Here is a 25024-nt window from a genome sequence, read left to right on the forward strand (position 1 = left end):
CTTTCCCCATTATTTATTTCACATATATACACCGTCCATCCACCGGTTATATGTTTGTTTGTGTGTGCGTCCAAATAGCAGGCCTGGGTTTTCCCAACAGTGTGGTCAGCATGTCTTGATTTATTCTAGATGGAAGAATAGTCACCTATCATTACCACTCAGCCCGTCTGCCTTCCTGTCGCACCTCCTCTGTGGTTTTGCTCTCTCTCTCTCCCTGTGTGCTGTGTGTGTGTATATGTGTGTGTGTGTGTATATGTATGTGTATATGTGTGTGCATGTGCCCGCACTGACAACACTTGTCTGTCCTACATCATCTTAAGTATCTTTGACAGCTCACCACAGGTCACTCACCATGAGCATAAGGTGTGTGTGTGTGTGTGTGTGTGTGTGTGTGTGTGTGTGTGTGTGTGTGTGTGTGTGTGTGTAGGTATGTGCAGCAGTTAAAGGGTGCTTTCAGAAGGCTCCAGCGGGAACAAGCCGGCTCTCATAACCTGTAATGGCAAATATTGATGTTACACGTGCTTTAACGTGCTTAAAAGACCACGCGGTGTGTTCTTGATTGACTTATATGGCATAAAGTGAGATGTCTGCAATCTGTTTTAAAGCAGAACAAAGTTTCAGTGCGGCCGACTGAACGCCTCAAAGTTACTGCAGAACAAACCATTACATCACAAATAAAAATCAAGTCTCTTTTTTTTCTCTTTCAATCCATGTGGATTTTTATTTTTTGCTTTTCGCATTTTAAGAAGACGCTTGTCAGATCAGTCACATACAAATTATAATCGTCAATAATAATCAATAATCACTCTTTGGCTTCTCTATTAAATGGATTAATCTTGAAAGAGATGCAAAACTTTTCATATGTAACTCACAGAGGCTACGTTTTACTCACAGGCCCACAAGATAAAGATATTTCTATAACTTAATATATAATATGATGAAAAGAAAATGAAACAAAGCCAATTGGAAATGTTTAATATTAACATTCAAAATCAGTTATTAAAATAAAGACATGTACTGTCCGTCTGTTTGGTGACACTTGTCACTGGCGCAGGAGCACTGCTCTAAAAAAAATGAGAGACTGTACATATACTGGACCTGTCATAAGCTTGTGCTTTTCTGTGCAAATGCTGCCTCACTGTGGTGCCAAGGGGGAAATTATATGTTTGCTACTGAGGGTGTGTACACTAGTCCAGAGCTTAAGCTTTAGGTAATTATCAGGTAATAAAACTAAATACAAAACTAAAAGAAGATGTTTTTTTTTTTACCTAATTGAAATAAAAAAAATACAATAAGAAAATGTGTGTTAAACAAAATTAAACAGATGGAATATACTGTATATAATAAAAATAATGACTCAATCAATCAATACATACATGTACAGGAAATGTCTGCCAAAGCCACCTGTAGTTCCTTTTGTCTGTCTTCCGTGGTTCACTGTGGCTTTGACAGAAATATAGATAAATTAAATTGTGTCACCTGTACAGAGCACAAGAATAAAGAAATCATTTCAAATGTTTTTAAATGGCCTATGTAACTATTACTGAGCTATCATGAATTTAAACAAATAAATTTACATTGTTGTTTGATTCCAAAAACCACAAACACAAGTAAGAAGAGGAGCAAGGGAGAACCATCATGGAAGGACAGGCCCCTGCACGGTATGTACCACCGGCAGATAGAGGAGGTGGCTGATACCAGAAATCCTACCAGTGGCTGGACAAAGCTGGACTGAAAGACAGCACAGAGGCACTAATCATGGCAGCACAAGAACAAGCTCTGAGCACAAGATCCATAGAGGCTGGGGTCTATCACACCAGGCAAGACCCCAGGTGCAGGCTGTGTAAAGATGCCCCAGAGCAATCCAGCACATAACAGCAGGGTGCAAGATGCTAGCAGGCAAGGCATACAGGAACGCCATAACCAAGTGGCGCATAGTTACAGAACATCTATGCCGTGATATGCCTGGAAGTCCCGAGGTTCTGGTGATGGCTTTCCAATGGACATAGTAGCGTGGACAAGCAGAGAAGACGGCCGTAGTGAGAGACGTAACGATACTGAATGACAGCAACATCAGGAAGAAGGAACACAAGCTGAAGAAGTACCAAGGGCTCAGAGAAGAGCTCAAGAAGATGTGGAGAATGAAGGTAACAGTGGTCCCCGTGGTAAACAGAGAGCTCAGTGCAGTGATTCCCGAGCTAGGCGATTGGCTCCAGCAGATCCCTGGAACAACATCCAAGAGCGCCGTCCTAGGATAAGCAAAATTACTGTGCAAGAACCTTAAGCTCCCAGGTCTCTGGTAGAGGACCTGACCTTGAAGGATAAAGACCCCCCGCAGGGCAAGGGTGTAATTTGATATAAATATAGATTTCATATCTCTATATAAAATATGACAAAATCACAAATCAGGGGAAGAAAACAACAACTGTGCTTTAGTTGGTTTAATTTCTTTAACAACCTTTGTTAAGTGATATCACCAAAAACCAGCTGCTAAGCCAGCCTTGTTCATGCCTATGTAAAGCCTGTGTAAATGCTTCTGCTTTCATGTGAGCACAGCGTGTATGTGTTAAGTCTGAAAAGTGAGTACCGACTGCAGAGATGAGGAACTGCTGCCATCTCTGCACTGAGATGAAAAGAAAACCGATTATCCACAGAAATATGCAACTAAGTGAGCAGACTAACCAGTGGATTTCCAGTGTGAAAAGTTTACAGCCCGAACCGTGAGCTGAAGTTGGGAGATTTTATGCTACACAGCAAGAAGTGCATCATCTTACTTCTAATATGAAATTCAGAACTGAAGTATTGAAGCTCTGAACGACAGTGCAGCATTTTGGACTGAAGAGGAAGAAGTATCACACTGACTGGATGGCAATACACCTCAGCAGTTCAGCTAATGGGAGTTCTACTTTAGCTTAGAGTTGCTATGATTAAGTGCAGTTTAATATTTATGCAATCATCCATCAGTGTGTTATTTGTAACTCTGTCTGAGTGTGTGTAGTTCGCACTGTGTGCAGTATGTTTACAGTTTTCTGTAAAGAGTTGGTCAGTGCCTGAGGTCTTTATGTGGTCTAATCCCACAGCCTCTTTCTGGAAAACACGAGTAGCAGTGGAACCACTGACTCAAATTTTGGATCTCATTCTCATGACCAAGCAATTGTGTGAGTTTCAGAGCGCTCTGAAGCTATAAAAGAGGGCAATATGAGCACATACACGCTACATTATTGTAGATTTTTCAAGGGAGGCTAAACAGTGAAGCACAGTCGGTCCCAAGATGGGCAGGGTGAGTAGAACAACATTTAGATCTGGCATGTAAAATCATTAATACCAGGTTATCACTCACATACAATCCCCCAGATCATCTTCTACGAGGACAAGAACTTCCAGGGTCGCAGGTACGAATGCGACAGCGACTGCACCGACTTCCACTCCTATCTGAGTTGCTGCAACTCGGCCCGTGTGGAGAGCGGGACCTGGGTGATCTACGAGAGACCAAACTACTTGGGTTACCAGTACGTCCTGAAGAGAGGGGAATACCCCAACTACCACAGCTGGAACGGCCTCAATGACAGAGTCAGCTCTTGCAAGATGATTCACTTTGTAAGCCATCTCAACACATCAGGTGCCTCGTACCAAGAGGTCAAAGACACTGTGGTTAGTGGGAAAGTGGCTATGTAAGATCCTACACATCTCAGGGGACATTGGGGAATTTTATAGCATTTTAAAAACGCCACTTCATTTTCACATAAATGAATCTTGAAATCTGGATCGGTGGAATAAATCCATGATAAGAAACAACGCATTTTGTAGTGACATCAATCAAACCTAGCTTCATTGTTTTCCCAACCCCCTCCCCTCTACCTACCGTCTTCTTCTGTATCCCGCTTCACTCAGGCCCCTGGAGACCCCTACAAGATCCAGCTGTATGGCAAAGCCGATTTCTCCGGTCAGGTGTTTGAAGCGAGCGAGGACTGCGCCTCTGTGCTGGAGACGTTTCACTGGAGAGAGGTGCACTCCTGCAGGGTCCTGGGAGGCTGGTGGGTCTTCTACGAGCACCCCAACTACAAGGGCCGCCAGTACCTACTGGAGAAAGGCGAGTACCGCAGGCCTGTGGACTGGGGCGCTGTCTGCCCCACTGTGCAGTCGTTCAGACGGCTGGCTGAGTAAAAGAATTCCAATTATTATTATTTTTTAACCTTTTCTTTGGCTTTCGATTAGCTAATAATTTGCATCAATGCAGCTGCAAAATAGCTAAAATAAAAACTGAATGATGAGGCATTGCGAAGTTGTTTCATCCCTGTGTGTTAGTGTGGTGCTTTAAAGTGTGGAGATAAAAAAGTCTACCCTGTGTGACCACAGCTAAATTATTTAAAGCTGTATTGAAGAAGTTATTAAAAGGGACTCGGGGGTCTAGTTGAGGGGGTTGTGGGTGCTGTAACACCATTTAACGGTTTCTGTGTTCACAGATTTTCCCAAATTAAAAACATAAGGCACCACTTCGGTGTTTATGCAAAATTCAAGCTATTTTAAATCAGGGCTAAACTTGGCAAAGTATGCTCATGTCCTTTAGAAAGCTCCAATCATTGCTTTTGCATGAGTTGTGTAAGAGCTGCATTCATTTTCAGTCAGTCTAACATTACTGCTGTGTGTTGCACACCTTTCAAATCATTTTACAGACTGGTATCCTAAGAGAAACCAGTGCTAGCACAGTAAAAGGAGAAAAAAATGCTTTTAGTATACACTTAGAAGTCTTTCCTTTATATGATTGACTGTAAATAAATCAAATGAAACTGTAAAACAAACGTTTATTCTCAGATCTTCTTGAAGGTGCTCATGATAACAGTTTCCAACAGTTTAAAATCAACATATTTACATTGTAACCCGCATGCCAAACTTTGTCATGCAGTAGGATGTGTGGCATGCTGCTCCCGTCTCTTAGTCGAGTGTCCCAGTCTTCCTGTGTGCTCACATCGAGGACTGTCCCTCATCTACGAGGCTAAGCTGGGTGGTGTGCTCCCCCCACTCCACCCTCTGCAGGTCCAGGAGGGGCTCTCGGGAACGTGACGCCATGCTGGAGGTTTGGAGAGAAATCTGAGGCTGGATGTCAGACTGGGAAAGGGAATGAGGATAAGACTGGGACATGAAGTGGGTCTCTGACTGGAGGTGGGACTCAGAATGGGATTGGAGTGGGAAGTGGGGCCGAAGCCGTGATTGCGGCTCTGATAAATCCACCAGAAGGGGAGTGATGGATAATGGGTGGCTTGATGAAGAAAGAGAAGGGATGGAGGTGGAAGAGGAGGGATGTGGCACGATTGTGTGCTCGTGGGGAGAGCTGTTGAGTGAAGGGGGAGCCGAGCGGTGAGAGACCGGGGGAGTGGTACTGGTTTGGTGAGAGAATGGAGGACTATGGGGGGAAGGAGAAGAAGAAAGTGGATCGAACTCTCCTTGAAAAACCTTGGTCATGCTCAGCTGTGGAGAGGGCGGTTCATGCATCATGGACGACGGAGGATTTTGATCATCAGAACAGTGCACAGGTGCACGCTGGGTATTGAGGTGTAGGGCCAGAGAGCAGCTGAGTGGGGACACGCTGGGCGAGGGAGTCACGGCACTGGGAGTCAGCAGTGCGGACGGGTTGTGAAAGAGAGGCCTGAGAAGTCGCGTCATTTCCTGCAGCTCCTGACTCACAATGGATACTTGATGGGAAAGGACAGACATCTAGAGGACAAGATGAAAGGATGTGAAAGCAAAAATAATATTACTGGTAATCCCATATAAATACAGCATGTCTCAGTAACACATAATTACAAGAAGCTTTTATCCCAGACACTCGTGTCGAGATAACCCTGCAGGGATTTGTGTCTCCTCCTCATGCTCACTGGCCAAACGTGTAAGCTCCTCTAAAATGGCTTATAACTGTTTCTTAATATATTCATTGGTCAGTGTCACAAATAATTATGAAGAATGATGTCATTCATTCATTCATTTGTTCTTTCATTTGGTCTAATTAACTCCCTGCCCTAATGAGTCTTATTAAAACCAGTAGCAAGTGATTAATTTTTACTGTCATCATGCAACACAAGTTACACCAAATTATATACAGATGAAATCTCTTTATGTCTCTAACAAATCATAAATAATAAAGCAAATAACAAATAAAAAGAGCTGATGAATTCCATCATCTCACCGCCCGAGAAAAGAAACTCTTCTCCAAATCCAAATCCACACTGTCAAAGTCTATTTATTTAAAATTGTGAAAGTACACAAATAATTATGCAAACAGGAAAAAACCTTATGCCTCAAGCTTAAAAACAAGTACTGAAATATCCATATTCATACGTGTTTCACATTTGGAAATCCCTGAAGCGCACAAAGCTGCTTAAAGTAAGTAAAGTTGTAGAGCTAGCTTACTTTTTAAAAAAAAAAACCAATCTCAACCTGGGGCTATGGTAGGTATTTGGTGGGGTGGGGGTGGGGGAATGATTTGGCCCAGATTTTTGCTGGATGTACTCCCTCTAGGAGTACACTAGCTTGTGCCCCAGGGACCATTCACATGTCAGGGGACTGTGGTTTGATCACATAATGGAGTGTATTTAAAAATAACAAGGAAAAACGACACACATGCAGTGCATGAAATGGACCTTTCTAGCATTTGGAGTCATCGACTGGATTGATCCCTTTAATTATCACCGAACTGCTTCTTTGTTAAAGCCACAAAGAAACTGAATAAAGTTTTGATGGACAGTTTTTTTTGCCCTGAAGTAATAAACAAAATCTCTTGACAAACAGCTACATCTTAGGCCCCTGAAGGTTCTTATCTATATCACGTTATGACATCATCACGTTGTTTGTCAACCACCTACCAACGACCTGTTCTTAACCTTTAAGCACCTAATATCTAATGAAAGAATTACATAACTTTCATGTAATGGCAGTCAAATCTGTTGAAGTTGAATTATACAAGATATATTATAATGTCACCATGTTACCTAGCAACCGCCTAGCAACAGGCTTAAATCATCAATTTTTAAGATTTGGTGCACCTAGAACACTTTATTGAAGAATTGCATTATTTTCATGGGGATGTACTACTACTAATAATAATAATATCAATTACTAACTTCATGCAGTTCTTAGCATTAATAGATTCATATCTTAAAGTGTTGGCAAAGTCTGAACCTGAACCAACTGAGCCACTTTACATGCATTTTGTTGAGACTGTCCTTAGAAACAACAAGTTAGACAGAAAGTTAAACTCTTACAGCTGAACAACCGTGTTCTACATGGTTGTGTAATAAATCATTAGCTGCCACAAGTGCCCAGTAAAATAATGTGGATGTAACCACAGATTAAGAGCCTGCTGAAAAAAATGTTTTGTTTTTCATGACACTATAACAAGCCTTACCTCATATTTAAGCTTTGTAATGGTTTGCATGGTTTCATCCCGGGCCCCTGTGGACACACAGATATACACACTTACACACAATGCATTAATTCTGAGTGAATCAGGACTTTGGAAGCTGGTATGAAGGATGATGAAAAAATGTGGCCTTCAGAAGTTTGATACCCACTGAGCTGGACACAATAACAAAAACATCCACCATATAAACGAATGTTGTTCAGTAGCAACATAATATTCACAAAGGCTCTATCCATCAAAGAACTTCAGTATTACTGTGCATTAGTTTTTACCTGCTCTTCCTGCTCTTTACCTGAGGTGGCTGAATCCGGGCCGGGCAGAAAGCTCTGGGTTGCACTGGGAGAAAAATCAAATCTCGGAATTGAACCGCTCTGGTTTTCTGTCTCGATCCCATCCACAAACCTGAGGGAAGACGGGGAGGCGGTGAGAGTGCATTTCACGCAAGACAACAAGATAACACAATAAAATTGGATTTACAATTTACAGATAATTGCCAGTTAGCATAATAAGAGACTCCAGAAAAAAAAGGGGGCAGTTTGGGGAACTATTTTATCTGAATGTGAGAATTCAGCTATCAAAACCTGCTGGTTAATGACACAGAGACACCACATGGTGGCAGCAGACTCTGCCAACAAACTGCAATACTGGGTAAAAATGACACATTAAAAGCTGCAGTTATACATCCAGGCAGGTATACTGGAAATGACTTTTACTTGTTTAAGACAACATACGAGATCCCTCCTTCCTCACATAAATTTACATTATACATAATGTAAATTTACGTGAGCAAGTTCCAACAAAATAAATCATTCGTTGAGTCCAGAAATATTTTTATTATATCACACAGAACTCCTTTAGAGTTTCCAGGAGTGTGATTAAGGCACTCCCCAAAACCTTTCAGTTATTTTATATTCTTAACAGCAAACACTTTCTTTTCAGAGTAGAGTAGTCGACAAGATTCATTAGCCTGGGAGGCACGAACCTGCTCAATAAAAAGTTGTTATCATTTTCCTATTAGGATCTAAAATATGCATGAAAGTGGTGCATGAGAAAAGATCGAGCTGTGCCCTGTCCTCTGAGGTGCGTGCATTTGCTCAGTGAATTTCAAAGTGAGTGGAACCTGGATGACAAACCAAAAATCCGTAGGCAGCATGCAAAAATAAGTATAAATGTAATAAGCGCCATCGATTTAAAGTCTATAGTTTTGTAGTTGAGTTCTTTTATGGGAAACTTACAACCCAGTACATCAAAAATGATCAAAGCATCCTCGCTCCACACTGCTGTCTGTTCTGAGAGTGCTTCAGCTCTGAGAGGAAAGTCTCTCAGATCTATTATCTGCTAGACTCCTGCAGATCCCAGACCTCCATCTGCTTTCTACAAACCCCGCAAAGTTCACAGAGATGTCAAAGGCTCACTACGCCTCTTCGAGAACTCATCGTTATAAAGAGGGTTTATGGAAACGCTGCCCAGCTGTCAACAGTCAGTGGGTCAAAGGTCGTGCTCAGTGTGAGCAGATGACGGAGAGAGGCTGCGCACCTGTGTACTAATTACTATCCACACTCCTGCTCACTCACAATCATACACAGAGTGAGCGCTCCCTCATTCACTCATCTGCTATTTACTCCTGCTAGGACTTTGAGTTTTTGGACGCTAATGAGTCACCACCGACAGATGTAGTATTGCATAACGCTAGTGTGCGTGCCTATTATCTCACGAGGTAGGAGGAAAGTAGCGTTACATTGTGGGATCTTTAGCAAAATGAGGTGTAAGGTGAAACTTACTTTTTTTTAGGACTTTATGTAGAAATTGGACACAAACTACCAAAAACAGAAGCGTGGATTGAATCAAAACAAGGCATTTACTTTTAAGGGGATGGTGTGTAAATAAACATTATGTATGAGTAGCTAATGGATACTGACTTGTAAATAAGGGCGTTAATAACGTGAGATTATTATATAACGTTATACTACAGTATATTTCTAAGTAAGTAAGCGGCTCATTTTTTCTCTTGACAATACTTTAAAGATACGACACACTTTGAGGCCAACTTGAAAAAACGCAAAAGTTCGGTCAAATATGACTTGATGCAAACTATTAAGTGATATTTAGAATGCCCATTCACCACAACACGTTCTCGTCCCAACAAAATTGTCAGTATGTTACATGTTTGGAGCTGGTTGAATCTATACATGTAAATGTGTTTTGGGGAATGAGAATGCTCTTTTCACCAGTATCATTTCCTAAATGTTGCCAATATAAACAAAGGCAGCAGAATTTTAAGTTTTAAAGATAAAAGACATATTACGTTTGACCTTATTTGACCTTGAAGAAGAGGTCAGAGTTTAAAAAATAACATGATATTTTAAACTATATACAGTACTTTGTATATGTTGACACACACCACACTTGCAAGAATCATAGTTTCTAAATTCTAAGTAACTCAATGATTTATTGGTCAATTTTTGACCAATAAATCATTGAGTTGACCTTGAAGACCTTGGTAGATGTGAACCAATTTTAATGGACTGTTAACACGACCCCGCTCTACACCCCTACAAAGTTTCATCAGAATTCATTCAAAAGCTTTCCAGCTATCACGGTTACAAACAGAAAGACATTCAAATGCTTCCAAAAACATAACCTCCTCCTCGACAAGTTTGCGACAGTTGCTTAGACATGATCTTACTTCCTGTTCAACATCTTCGTCCTTTCTATAAAAACCTAAAATCCATCTGCCAGCTTTTTGTGAGACATAGTCGAAAGATTAACAGCACCCATTCTGGTGAAGATTAAAAAAAACAAAACATCCTTTGAAGTAATTCGGTGAAGTTACATTGGACATGACACATCTCAGCTTTGGGACTTCCCATAGTATTACCAGACACTTCAGTCCCCAAATCCAATTACCATGTTCTTCCTCTAAGCATGTGGTGTTATTTATTCATCTAATTTTGGTGAGTTTCCTAGTTTTGAAGATATTGGCTGTAGAGATGTCTGCCTTCTCTTGAATATAATTAAACTAAAAAGCGCTTGGCTGGAATTGAAAGGATGAAAAAGGATGACTGGAAAAAAAATCAGCAGCAGCATCTCATTTCAGAAATCATGACCCACTTATTCAAAATAAAATATGCCAACTTTGTTGGGAGCAGTTTCATATAAGAACTATTCTCTTTGCTACGTCCACCAGTCATATTGCTCTGCAGTGCAGACCCATGAAGAGAGCTGCGTGCTTGTAATAGGATGTATTAAAGGCAAGAATTGAAACCCGCCTTAGTTGGACTGTAATGTTAGGTAGAGTATATACGCCAAAACATAGAGAATTCCTCCAAAAAACAAGAGCACGCACAGAGAGATTGTGTCATTTCGTTCTTGGATAAGTCTCTACTTTATGAAAGCCATTTCTGAAACCACTCTGAGACTCTGCCTTTATATAAAACACAGACTAGACTTTTTCCTCTTCGATATTAAAAAAAAATCTTCTGAAAAAAAGCATTTTGAGAATCTGCATACATTTAAAACTTGTAACATCACTTTAGCTACACACAAACGACTTTTAAAGCAGTAATATACAACACCACCGTAGCGTCACTGACAAAAGAGAGGGGGGAAATTTTTCAACCCCTTATTTTAAGAAACCCATATGAAATGAAGACAGAAACATTTTGAAAGGAAATGCTTAGATGCAGAAAATGAACAAATGCAAGTATGTAGTGTGGCTCTAATGACAGCTGGGGTACCCCACCATCCTTTCTGTGGTCGGGATCCAACCACAAAATTTCATCAACATCACAAAGGATTTTATTCCCTCACCAGGCAGCATGGGAAATATGCCCTGGTGTGTCTAATCCAGCCTTGAATATCCTCTATGGAAGCATCCCTATCGGCCTCTTTCATGGAAATTAAGAGGTTTTCTATTGAGGGATTTCTGTCAGAAATCTTCCGCTGCTATGATGAGAAAAATTCCACTACTCTGCAGTGAGGTGCAAAGCATGTGAGGGTCAGGGCAAAAAAGATTTGTGAATGTGGGGTGGTCATAGAACCAAGCAAAACCCGAGCAGACTGACGGAAACCAACATCTTAACACATGATGATGTACTTTTCACTGCTTTTGTCGTCTTCTATTTTCTTGACAGAAAGTGTGGACAGTCCATGGAACAGTGAAGGCACTTAAAGTGTAGATGCACTGTTTGTCTACCTTCCTCATTTTCTTTACTTCTTTCACTTTCAATTTCAATTTATTTATTTATACAGTTCCAAATCACAGCAACAGTCACCTCAAGTCACTTAATATTGCAAGGTAGACCCTACAATAATACAACAGAGAAACCCCAACAATCATATGAGCCCCTGTGAGCAAGCATTTTGGCAACAGTTGGAAGGAAAAACTCCCTTTTAACAGGAAGAAACCTCCAGCAGAACCAGGCTCAGGGAGAGGCGCACATCTTCTACCAGCAGACCTTCCTTCCTCATTCTCACTGGCCCATCATCCACCATCATCTGTAAACAAATGGCCCAATTTATAGGGATCTAATTCATGTGGCTTTTTTTTTTTCACATGATTAAAGGTGAATTCTTTGACCTGTATACCATGTGTGCTTTCTGAAGGAACACAGGAGGATATGTTGCAGTGAATGATTTATCAAATTTTAAGTGGATAAAACAGGATAATCAAGCCTTGCCAATGCCCCGAACTTATCCGTATTGAAGATTGATGCCTACCATCAACAAGCTTTCAACCAAATTGTTAGTATGGAATGTATTAATATATATGAGGCTGTATGCATACTTTTGGCCCTGTTTGCATCGGAGAAAACCCCAAATAAATCCAAGCTCATGCACCGAATTCTTGTTTTTAAAGTCATTAAAGATGTATGCTGTGCAATCATTCCACCCAGGAAAAAGGAAAGGTTCAAAGAATTCATTAAAAGCCTTAAATTATCATGCTGTTCATGCAAACGTCTGACCACAACTGCATGTGTGCAAAAAGGGTTTAACACACAGAAACTAGTGAATATGTTTTGAAGTTTATAGAATGATGAACATCATTTGAGATGTGAGGTACGCCTAATAGCTTTTTAGCTTCTTGTACTGTGTTGGCTGTTTGGAAAAACTTACAAAAAATGTTGAAATTGTTCTTAAAACAACTGAACGCTTGTTGTGTTTGTACATCACTCCCTTGTATGTTCCCTGAAAATGGTTGAAAGTGTATTTACCATGTTTAACAAGTTTCAGTCGATCAAAAGTTGCTAAATTACAACTTCACTTCCTGTTCGGCAGCTTTACCGGTGGTTTGTCTTTAATGGACAAACACTGTTGAAAAAAATATCTATAAGATAACCTTTGAAAGGCTTGATTTTAAGATTGGTAAGCAAGGCGACAGGGTGCCTGACTGCTGCTCAAGCCAAAGTGCATTGAACCCCTATGGTGCTTTCTCCGAGTGGTAGACCTCATTTATGCTAGGCCTGGCTGGGCTCGAGAATGAGCAAAGGCCCAACCAAATGGAGCTCGTTCTCGAGCCCCTACCCAGGGCCTGGCTCCAGGATGAAGCTCCAGTGATTATGTCTTGGTCAGGGTGAACTATTCCCTTGATCTTGTCAGCATCTAAGGGGTTTTCTGAATCTCTCTTAATCTGGACCCTCACATAGGACCAATTTGTCCCGAATAAAGGGCCAAACGTCTCAGGCTGAATGGTTGCTATCCCAACATGGGCAAGCAAACCCCTCCACCATGGTAAGATAGCAATTCATGGAACAACGTCCTACTGGGAGACCGGGTGCACACTTCTGATATGCCAGAGCATGTCTGTGATCTGCCTGTCAGCCAGCATGGCAATACCTTTGTATCCACCCTGAAGAGCTGTAGGAGGTAGGAGAGGAAGGTCTGGGCTTCTCAGCTTAGCCTGCCGACTAATCCAGACATGGATACGAAGTAGAAAATGGATTTAAGACTATTTTTACCAACTTTGGTGAACATTAGAAAAAAAATGTGTTTTTAAACAATTTTAACAGTTTCATTAAACAAGACAGTAATTCATATGTTTGTGTGCTTTGAACTCAACTTTATTGAAGAAATCTAACTGTGCCATTTTTTTTTTTTGAATGAAACGTGATTAAAAAGCCATGTGCCAAGAATCACCCTCCATCTGCGACCCAGTGCTGGCATTTGGGTATAAGGCATTAGATGAAGAAAAGGTAGAGACAGTGTGGGTGTCTGTGCTGCTTTACTGGTTGTGCCCAGTTTACTAAAACCAATCATTAAAGGTAGGTGACTTTTTTTCTTTTTAAAAAAAAATACAACTGTAATCCTGCTTTCCCCTACATGTTTTTTTGTAAAACTGACACAGTGGCACAATTTATGCTCGTCTGCGCCCTCACACAGCTGAGCCAAAATAAATTGATTCCCCAAGCCCAGAGTCTGCTGCCACCTCTCTAGGGACTCCATGCAAATTAGCCTGTGGATGGTTTGTGTTTATGAATAATGTCACAAGTGACAAGCAATTCAGGCCAAATTCCCACTGAGGATTATTTACCAGTGAATGAACTCCTCCAGGCGAATCTAATGCTAAGTACCGAGTCAATAAATCCGTGAATGGCTCCCTACCGAGGGCTGAGGTCCGGCTGCAGGCAGCTGAAGCTCACAACAGGGATCTGCAGGCTGGAGGGCCGGACGGGATCACTTGCTGGCCGGAAGGGCCTTGGCGGCAGAAGCGGGGAGCGAAGAGGGGAGCGGAGGGGGGAACGCAGGCCGCGGCCCAGCCTGCCAAGGGATGACATCTTGGGCAGAGGGGAGCGTTCGCCCTCGGACCCTGAGCCCTCCTCATCTTCCTTAATGGAAGGAAGCTTTTTCATGATTCCTCCATTACTCTCACAGTCTCCCTGATGGGGCAGAAGGTAAGATAGGAGGTTAGAAAACATCATCAATTTTCAGCAAGACTGAAATAAATATTGAAATATTATTCTTTTTTTCCTGCAGATTACCTTTTTTAGTCTTTAAAGTGAAAACACAAAAAAATCTGAAAAGCTTTTTGAGAGAAATCGGGAATGGTGTCATGTCACTCGCTGATCAGTAGGGGGAGCTGCTGAGTTACTCAAAGCACTGATCAGAGTGAAGACTCGCCATTCACAACAGCTGCAACGGCTCTCATCTCCATTCATTTTATGAGCAGCCCTGCAAAGAAGCATTCTCATTCAAAGCAAACGCTCCAGTCGCTGACAGTCAGTCTGTGTGAGGTGAACCAACTGAACTGAACAGAGAGTTTAATTCCTGCACTCAGCGTGTTGTAGGCGGTAGATGCATTGTATTAAAAGGTTGTTGGTTGTATATCCTGCGCTTTTTCTCCTTTGCATTTATGCATTCTCACATGCTCCAGTTCAAAAGCTGATTAAAAAAGCTGGCATGCAACCCCATTTTCTCTTTTCCCTCTATTCTCCCTTGTCCTCAATTTTTGTTTCCCCCTGTCACCACCACCACCACCACCCTTCCCCTCCTCTCTCCTCTGCTTGTTGTCTTCTTCATCCAGTCTTGGGCTCACGTGCCTGCTTGGTATTTTTAGATCACAGAGGTTTAATTTTAGCAGAGGTTTGCCTGGAGGGAACTAAGCGGAGAAGGGACTGTTTGGAGTTTCAGTGTGTGTGGGTCTGTGTGTAGTATGTGAGCAGCACGTGCAGTCTTGATATGCAGCGTGCCACAAAAGGGCCACCGGGTTGTTATTAGTGTTGGGTTTGCAGGTGTGGAAAACGGTGTATGTATGAACACTGGGCTGGAGTGTGACCAGTAACATGTTGTGTGTGTGAGTTTCTACATCTTTTAGCAAGTGCAAATATGTTGTGTTATGTTAGTCTGCATTGTGTTTGCAATGAGGGCATAAATGTGTTGACACAATCACATCACTGTGAAGTCTGGTTTGAGCCTCCAGGAAATGAATGAAAGTAATTGTCTTCAGTAGGTGATGGAAATATGACTGTGCATGTGGATTTCTTTGTGTGTTGGCACGTGAATGCAAATATCAGCAAGGTTCTTCCTCCTTCTTCCCCTGCAGCTTCCCCTTCATCCTGATGTTTTCCTCGTCTCGTCTCCATCTGGATATCGCTCTATTTTTATCCATCTGGGGATGACCCTGCCCCTCCCACACACATCTGACAGCACTATTTTTAGTCCCACGCTGCGCCCACTTAAGGATGCACCGCTGCTTTCGCTGCACGTGCATATATATAAACTCCATATGTGGGTTTGTGACTGTAAGATGCTGACAAGTTTGGTGCAGTGAGTTTGAGATTCATTCTTATCCTTTCATGCTGGATCTGCATCCATCTTGATTTGAAACTGCCTGTTAATGCAAATACCTAATCAGCCAATCACATGACAGCAAGTCAGCGCATTTAGAATGGGGAAGAAAGGTGATTTAAGTGACTTGGAGCATGAATCTGCCCAAACAAGCATCTCTAGGTTTTCCAGAGAACAATCTTAAAAAAGAGAGAAACTATCTGAGTGGTTTTACTTCTTTCATTTGAGACCAGCAAACTGACACTACATTTCACAAAGGATCACCACAACTGGAAAACAGAAGACAGGAAAAACATTTTCCAGTCTGGCGAGTCTGCATTTCTGGGTACGCAACACAAAAGCATGGCTCCATCATATCTTTTAATAGATCCCCCTGTTGGTTCTGTAATGGTGTGGAGGATATCTTTTGACACATTTTGAGCCCCTTAAGTACCAGCTGAGCAACATTTAAACATCATGTGTGAATGTGTGTGTGAATGGGTGGATGACTGGATGTGTAAAGCGCTTTGGGGTCCTTAGGGACTAGTAAAGCGCTATATAAATACAGGCCATTTACACTTAAAAATGGGACAAGGTTAGGATTTCTAACAGCAGTGATGTTTTTATACAACAACAAAGTCATTTAGGTTTTATTTACATATTTTTCGGTCTTTTTTTGTTATACTATATGAATGTCAAACTCATTTTACATTGTGGACCACACAGAGCCCAGTTTACATGACTTTGGACTTAAATTGTAAAACTGTAACATTACAGCCCACTGGTGAACCCACTGTAAAAATCATCCATTTTTACAGTAGATAGTGAAAAAACTGCAACCTTCTATCATCTAATTGTTTATCTATTACTTATTTACTGTGGTACAGACTGAATGGTCATGGGTGAGGTCTTTATCAGTAGGAAAAGCTGTAAAAAAGTATTAAAATACAGTTAAAAGTCTAAAATTCAAGCCATTCTTTATGTTTTTCCAGGGGACCAGATTGGAGACTTTGGAGGGCTAATTATGGCCCCTGGGCCTTATGTTTGACTGTCTTTGCCCCCTTGATGGTTTCTCTTGCCTCTGTGCTCATTAGCAAGCTTACTCACAGTAAAAATGTGACTTATTTCTAGTGTAAGCTGGTTTTTCATGTGCATGCTACAGCTGAGATCCATCTGTAAATCCCTGGCATGTGAATCCTCGTGTTTAGATCGTGTCTTTATCCGCTGGCTGCGTCTCAAGCAGAAGTCGTGGGTTCCTCCTCAGTCCCGGTCCAGATGGCTAATCCTTTTCAAGTGCAAAGCCATCACCGTGGCGTAAAAAAAAAAAAATGGGTGGAGGAGATCATTGCACAACTGAGACTAAGACACAGACAAACTACTTCCGTGGCTGTTACATTTAAAATGTATTATTAGCATGAGTTAGGTTTTACACTTGATCAAGGCAATGGAAACTAATTGAAATAACTAGAATTTGGTTCGTGATTAGGGGTACTTTAATCTTTTTTCTTTTTTAGCCAATTAGAGGAGGTGTGTATTGATATCAGTGGAAATGAGTTTTCGCCCTTTGTGAAGCAAAATAAGCTTGGTTAGGGAACACATGTCACAGGTGAATTGGTGACGCTTTTACTAATGCAGGTAATGACATAGCCGTAGTTCTGCACATAAGTTATGTGGAGTGACTATAAAATGAGTTTGCCATGACTTTGGATGTTTTTGTTAAGTAATTGTTCAGTTTTTAGTGATATTTTATTTTGGCATTTGCGTTTCCTTCTGCGCCTCTTGTTGATTTACTTCCTGCCTTTGCCTTTTCCCCTCAACTTTTATGATTTTTTCCGCCACCTTCATTTCTTTTGCCTTTTGTTCTGTGTTTAATTTTCCTGCTTTCTCCCTGTACCCTGTCCTTCCATCTTCTTGGTCACCTCTGCTCGTTCTCAGTGTTCCTCTCACTTTTTTCCTTATTCACATTTTTGCCGTTTAGGATTTCAGGGCTTCGTGTTTCTGGCTTGTTGCTTTTTCTTCTGCCTATTTCACATTGCATTGGGGTCCACATTTAAAAGAAAAAATAATAATAATAAATCTTAAAGCTAGGGTAAGAAGGACCCATAACATTCATAATGGCTCTCCAGTGGAAGGGTGTTTTTTTGGGGTGGCATCTGCTCTGTCCCTTAAATCAACCCAGAGCATAATGGAGGGATTATACATCCCATCTGGCTGTAAACATGTTGATAGGATATGTGGCTGTGGAGAACAATCCAAGTGCTTTACCTCCTTCTACCAACCACCAGTCACTGCTGGCACCTTGAGTTTATTTGTTCTTCCTCTTATTGCATTGAACATCACTGATAAAATATCACCACTGGATTTATAATGTGTGTTGCTTCAAAAATAATGTTTAGCCTGAAACTAAAATTAATGTGGTAAAATTGCTACAACAAAGGTAATGTAGTGATGTTTGGCAGTTGTTGTACCTCAGTGTTGTGCCCTTCTCGTAGATTGTACGTCAGATCGTTCCGGATTTCCGTGATGAACTTCTGAGCGTAATCGGGATAGAGGCAGAGCACCTCACGCAGCCCTTTGAGGCTGATGTACTGCAGATCACAGTAGGTTAATGCTTTCACACAGGCGTTGGTCTTTATAACTTCCTCCTGTGTCAGACAGTCAGAGCCAATCAAGTCACCGCGACCTGGAAAGCAGAGACACAATAGATAGTAAACAGTGTGTGTGAGGTGTTAAGAAGTAGCCCGGCACTTGATAGAGGACTCCTTATCACATCTGGCATCTGTTTTTTTTTTGTTTTTGTTTTTTTTTAAATAAGATGATCAAAAAACCGAGCTATGGTTTAGACTTCTGTTGGCAAAAAATGGTGACTTAAAAATACTTTAAACTACAGCAGTGGCAATGTAAAAGGTTTGTACCTACTGGCCCAACTTTACTCCATTTATTTCTTTTGCAAGTAGCCTACATACTTCTGTTTAAACAATGAAACAAAAGAATGAAAGCCACTAAGTGAAAATGGAGAGGATCCTTCTGGGAGTGAAAAAGAAAGAAAGAAAGAAAGAAAGAAAGAAAGAAAGAAAGAAAGAAAGAAAGAAAGAAAGAAAGAAAGAAAGAAAGACAAGTCAGTGCTGAGGGGATTAAATAACAATAAAAAGTAATGCAAAATAAGTAACTGCTTCTAGTCAAGCCTTAACTGTGGGGGAGAAACACTTGACCAACACAGCTTCCACTAACATCACATTACTTCTTTTGACATTTAACATCAGTTAACTAAACTACCACAGCAGCCTGGTGAGTACAGCTCCTGGCTGTGATGTGACTGAGTTGAATGCACTTGGCTTGGGACTCATGCATCTAACTTGCTAGCATAGCTAGCTTGCTATGGTAGCTGGGAAGCTAGTAGTTAAATTTTAACACTTCACAAAAGTCAGTTTGCTCTTGGGCCTTGTTACCAGAGCATTAAATGCAAAGTAAACATACTAATGTCTAGTGGTTCAGCTCTTTTTGGATGTGAGCTTTTTGTGACTAGTTTCACCTGTGTTTACTCACTGTTTCATGTCATACTGTGGAAAATTTATTTTAGCAAAAGAAAAGCCGACTTCAGATATGTTTTATTGTTACCAAGAAAAAAAATTCTGTACTCAGATGAGTGAAATTCTAGTATTACTTTATGTCTGTGTTCGCACCAATCAGTGGGCATCAGTTAAAACAGTAGATAAAACTTGCTAACCAAACTAACTAGTCACATCTGGCTGTACTGACAAGTATGGCAGTATGGCCATATCAAGACTTCAGTACAACCCGTTGGGTAATATCACAGTATGTTCACATCTGTTTATCTATGTTATAGTTCTCAGGAGAGGGCCTAAATCCCTAGGCTGAAAACTACTGAACTAAACTACCAAATAAAACTAAATAATTAAAACTAGCTTAATAAACTAGCTTGCACACTGAAGAGTCAATATCAACATTCTGATGTTATCATACATAATATCAAATGCAAATATACATTTTGCCCTACAACCACCTTTGATTCTCTAAATGTATTTAGCTGATTTATTGTGGACCATTCCCCAAAATACTAATATGCAAGCATTTGCCATGCTACAAGCACCACATGCTGGCAGTGCTGACAAAGTGCTCCCACTGGAATAAAACTCTGAGGTGAGAGCATGTGCCACGTATTTCAAGATAAGAACCCAAATGCAGACACAGAGAGATAGCCTGATAGCTTATCAGGAGGATGAGAGACAGCTGGCGAGACAAGGTACAGTTTAAACTAATTAATGAAAATTTGTCAAGTGAAGCAAAACTAGGGACAAATTACAAGGGACAAAAGACTACCAAAATAAAACAGGAAGTAACTGGGAAAGCTAGCCTAAATAAATAACAAATTCTAAATGACTTTAGAAAACTGATAGAAACTCGAGTTCTAAAACACCAAGAAACTCATAATATCAGAATAATCGTGGAAATGCACAGAAATCAAGATATGCCTCAGAAAACTATGAACAAAGAAACAACCATAAAATCACAGAAGCCTTTCCAATATTTATAGACACTGTGCGCTGTCGATATTACGTGCTGCACAATAATGGTTAATATTTAGTATTTGCTGTTATATTCCCATATATCATCGTGATGTTGTTTATTGTATTGCTCTTGTTTTCTTCTGCTTGTTTTCTTTTTTCTTTCTCAACAGGTGATCCAGGTGATTGATATATGTATTTTTTTGTCTGCTCATTTAGTTGGTTTTTGTTTTTTTGCCCTTTATCCCCGTCCCTCTTCTCCGCTGTTTTTCCCCCTCTTCCTTTCTCCCTTTTCTTTTCCTCATTCAAGTCTGTCCCGTATCTAGCAAGTGAAAATAAATAAAATAACAATAAAAGGTGAATCAAATAAGAGATCGGTAAGCACCCGAGGTGATGAAAAGGTCTGAATAGATGGTAATGATTGCAATAAATCTCCCAATGTGTTGTGTTAAAGAGTCACACTGCTCATTCTAATCTTTTCCTCAATTTGTAGATTGGTTTAATTTGTTGTAATTTGGATGATTGATGGTTTCCTACAGCATTAAAGGTGATACATAAATGCAGAATATCAGGTGTCACTATGCTCTGAGATTTATTAGAGTATGGAGAAGGTACATTGTGTCACAAGATCTGAGCCAAAGCGGATTATGAAAATGGCCCCGACTTCCTTAGTTTGCAGGGTTAAAAATGTTTCTAGTCACACACTGATCTACAAATGGATATTTTTACAGTTTTAGGGCAGCCTGTGCTAAATATGGCTCCTTTAATTATTTCAGAGGAGCCTTGTTTTGTTGGGTTTTCTTTTCCCCATTGGCCTGGGAAAAATACAAAAAACAGCTGTGAGTTGTGTTTATATTAAATGATTCTCTACCTATCTGACATTTTATAGGCAAAATGACTAAATCAATTATGTAATTAAGACTAAGAGACTACAGATATGCTGCATTTAGGCACATGGCTGATTCTGGCAAAATATCACCACTCAAACATGTCCACATGCACAATGAAAATGCTGTTGTTGTTCTTTTTAGTTGTCTCTGTACAACCTGGTACGTGCTGCCTACGTGTAACAGTCATAAGCTCCTGTTTGGAAAGTTCCCTACTGAAAGTTTACTTTTATTATAAATGCTACCAGACTAAATTCCACTGATAAAAATTTAAGCACTTCGTGGGAACATTTCGTTTTCTTCAAGTAAGACATGATGATAAAAAACAAGGCTCGCTAAGGCTATTATAAATTCATCCTGGGTCACCAACGCCCTGCTTGAGGAGCTTGATGTGGCTGTACGTGCTTGTTGCTGTGCTTTATAGACTAATCAGTCCTACAAATCTGAGACTCAATTCAGCTGATAACATTTTTTTTGTTTTTTTCCTTCTTTCAAAAGGTGTCATACTGCTCTTAAGACTTTCTGAAAATGCTGAACTGCACTGAATGCAGAATACCAACTGTGTTCTTGAAGGCTCATCAGAGTCAAACAGTAGACTGCAAGGTTGTTATCCTGTGGATTTTAGTGATGAATGGCACTGCCTGCTGACTTTGGTAAGCCTCTCACCTACATTATGGTTAGGCGATACAACTTTTAAAGCCTTTAAGTGCCGGCGCGATCGTGAAAAGCTCTAATTCATCCACACAGTAACTGATAATGTTTGGACAACTTTTGTGTAAGTGATCCAGGAACAGCTGGCTCGAAAACATCAAAGTTGGTGGCAAGAGAAGAAAAATCAGGTGATCATGAAAGGCTTAAGCATACATAAATTATGTCTAATCTTCTGATAGTTCACTGACCGAGAGAAATTTCCACCCATGGGGAAAAATGAATATCTGTACAAAAATTCCCAAATCCTTTCAGTGGTCAGCATGAATCACAACGATAGATTTACTGACCAGCCAACCTGCTGACATCACCCTCACTTATGTTTTTTTAATTCACTAATTTATTGATAATTAATTATTGATAATTAATTTTTTTTCCCCTCTCAGCTGTTATTCATCAGACAACCGACGTTAATACGTTATTTACATTGCTTGTAATTTATGGTTTATTAAGTGCGCACATGAAATCGTTGTTTCCCACAAAAGACACAGGACTTTTTAGCATTGCTGCAGTAGTCTGATCCTCCATCTGTGAGCATTGATATTTGATAGTGTCACTTATTATGTATCACACAGTTCTTGGCTCCACAATCTACACCACTATGTTCCCCACTACAGCAGCTCCTCAAACACTCCCTGAGCAGTGACAGCCAGCAAAATCTACACCCACATCTTGCATCACCACAGCCAGACAGCCATTATTTATGGTACCTCCTGCTATGAGCCTTCAGCAGCATAACTGCAGGCCTGCTGCTACAGGTTGTTAGGGTTTTCTGGTGATAAATTGAATGGGATCCAATGCCCTAGGATCCTTAGCGCTACCACCGTCAGTGCTATCATCAAAGAGCAGGCAGTGTTTGATCTGGTCTGGATCAAAAGGTGAAGGACAAAACTGTCCTGCAGTGCTGCAAGACAAGAAGAGGTGTCACGCTGAGAGAGACGTAGACTAGATATAGATGGAACGCTGCAACGCCAGTGGAGGCTGGCATAATTGAGGCCAAGGGGAGTCCATCGTGGGTCCACGGGGAATTTTCCTAAAGGCCTCATCTGTGTTTCTTCAAAGGCAAAAGCTGCATGTAACTTTTCTCACACATTTTTATCCTCAACAGCAGTTGAATCCCATAGAGGATTCGTGGGGAAGTCAAGAAGTCTAGAAGGGTACAAGCTCTAACAAGTCGGCGACAATCCTCATTGGTTTAAGAGGATCCTTAACCGAATTCTTAATAGAAGTGGTTCTTCTTTCTCCTTTTTCTTTTTTTCAATCTTGTGTCCAACTGGCTTTTCTTTTATTGATGTTAGATGGCCAAGGAAGTAGCTTTTGGCCCCGATCATTTGAAAGCACATCATCTCCCTCCCGAAGGCAAATTCTCATTAGCTTCGAAAGTGCATCAAAGAAAACAAAGTCAAGACCATGTAAAAGAAAGGAAGAAAGAGGGGAAGGAAAAGACAAAGAGGGAGAGAGAGATCTGGTTTGCCTCACCATTCATCATCATCCATCTGTCTTAAAGGCTTGGCTCAGATCCCTTGTAGTGAAATATGTTGATGAGGAGGAAAGAAGCAGTGGCGAGGGAGAGAGGAGGAAGGAGTGATTAGCAGAGTGAAAGGAGGAGAGGAGGAGGGGCACTGGATGAAAGAGAGAGAAAGGAAATGAAGCGAGAGGAATAGAGGACAAATGAATGAGAAAAAAAAAAGTAAGTAGCAAAGAGGCAGACAGTGTTCTCCATCAGATCAATGCTGCGTCTTGGAGGCCGCAGCGGCAGTCCTGAGCGCAGAGATCCTGTCTATAGTCAATTAGATGAGATGGTTCACCTCCTCCTGTCAGATGCTGGCTGAAGCCCCCAGCAGTCATAGCAGGTCTTCGTCTTCCTCCAGACTCAGACAAGCTTCCTGTTGCTCAGTGTTTTCATCTACATGAGGTTATGTGATGTGATGTTTGTGTGTGGTACTCAGGGTGCATTCAAGTGTGAGCACAAAAGTGTTCAAGTCTGTGTGAGCTGTACGCCGAAAGTATCCTCAAATGCTCATTGTATTCCTCATAGCACAACTTTACAACTTGTATTTTAACGTAAATTGAATATTTGTATTACATATGCATTAAGTGCCTCCAAAACCACAACACTGCCTTTAACTTTCTACATTTACTTCATAAGAATGAGCAAAGTGACCTACCTCTGTCTAACTCAAGAAGAAGTGAACGTCCCGAGCGCCTGAGTGAAGGTGCCAGGATTGCACAACAACAACAGTGCCTCTGAAACCCCAGAGAGCTGCTTTGGAAAGGCATACCTGAATGAGTGAGACTGCCGTACACAGGAAAGCAGCCCATAAGTCATTTGTGTACGCATTAAGACCCGCTGTTGTGTTTTAATGTTAAGTGACTTCCAGCAGCTGTGTGAATAAATGTTATCAATTTACATGGGGCAGAACTCAGCTCCATGGCAACTGAAAATTAATGAGATTTGCAACATGTTAAATGTGTGTTTTACTCCAATCAAAATCTTTGGCTAAGCCTAACCAAGTAGTATTTATACCTAAACCTAAGTAAGTAGTTTTGGTACCTGAACCAAACCCAAATTCAAATCAAAATGACACTCACTGAACACTTAATGTGGTACACCTTGCTACTACATCTTTGGCTTCAAACTGCCTTAATCCTTATGGCATTCATTCAGCAACAGTGTCCTCTCTTGTGCACTGTCCAAATCAATGGACGGTGCACGAGAGAGGCGGAGAAGAGAGTGCAGGCAGGGTGGAGTAGGTGGAGATGAATGGCACGGGTGATTTGTAACAGAAGGATAGCAGCAAATGTCAAAGGGAAGATTTACAAGATGGTAGTGAGACCTGCTGTGATGTATGGCTTGAAGACATTGGCAATAACAAAAAGACTGGAGGTGGCAGAGACAGCAGGGACAGCTCAGGTTGAGTAGTTTTAAGACACATGCAGAGGAAGGATAGTGGATATATTGGACAAGTGTAGGTGCTGAATCACCACCACATCCCAAACATGCTCTATTGGATTGAGGTGTGTGGAGGTCGTTTCATGTTCAGGTTGAGAGCTTTGTGATATGACATGTTTTTCTACTTGAAGCAGTCATTAGTCTTTTGGTTTTATGCAAGAATTTTCAAGTCTCTTATCAACTATCATGAGAAATTATAAGAGAGAGCTTTTTCTGGGTGACTTCAACTTTCATGTCTGTTATGCCTTATTCTCTGTATTTGCTTCTGACTTTA

General features: G+C 40.9%; 2 protein-coding genes across 2 annotated transcripts in view; one reads left to right on the forward strand and one right to left on the reverse strand.

Annotated features, from left to right (window-relative positions):
- The first annotated feature begins 3199 nt into the window (after positions 1–3199).
- On the forward strand, positions 3200–4282 carry LOC102305882 (gamma-crystallin S-like). The gene is made up of 3 exons (XM_042214395.1): positions 3200–3280; positions 3355–3597; positions 3892–4282. The coding sequence occupies exons 1-3, from the start codon at positions 3272–3274 to the stop codon at positions 4162–4164; spliced, it is 525 nt and encodes a 174-aa protein (XP_042070329.1). The 5' UTR covers positions 3200–3271; the 3' UTR covers positions 4165–4282.
- An 83-nt stretch (positions 4283–4365) lies between these two features.
- LOC102306906 (potassium voltage-gated channel subfamily H member 3) overlaps positions 4366–25024 on the reverse strand; it is a 60377-nt gene continuing 39718 nt past the window's right edge. The window contains exons 11-15 of the mRNA XM_005948353.3: positions 18145–18359; positions 14015–14289; positions 7707–7816; positions 7400–7446; positions 4366–5712 (exon numbers count right to left, since the gene is read on the reverse strand). Coding sequence (XP_005948415.1) covers positions 4963–5712; positions 7400–7446; positions 7707–7816; positions 14015–14289; positions 18145–18359 — 1397 coding nt within the window. The 3' untranslated portion in view covers positions 4366–4962. The remainder of the gene's footprint in view (positions 5713–7399; positions 7447–7706; positions 7817–14014; positions 14290–18144; positions 18360–25024) is intronic.

This window comes from Haplochromis burtoni, unplaced genomic scaffold (assembly GCF_018398535.1).
Source record: "Haplochromis burtoni strain Fernald_Lab_line unplaced genomic scaffold, NCSU_Asbu1 Contig_560, whole genome shotgun sequence".
Taxonomy (NCBI): domain Eukaryota; kingdom Metazoa; phylum Chordata; class Actinopteri; order Cichliformes; family Cichlidae; genus Haplochromis; species Haplochromis burtoni.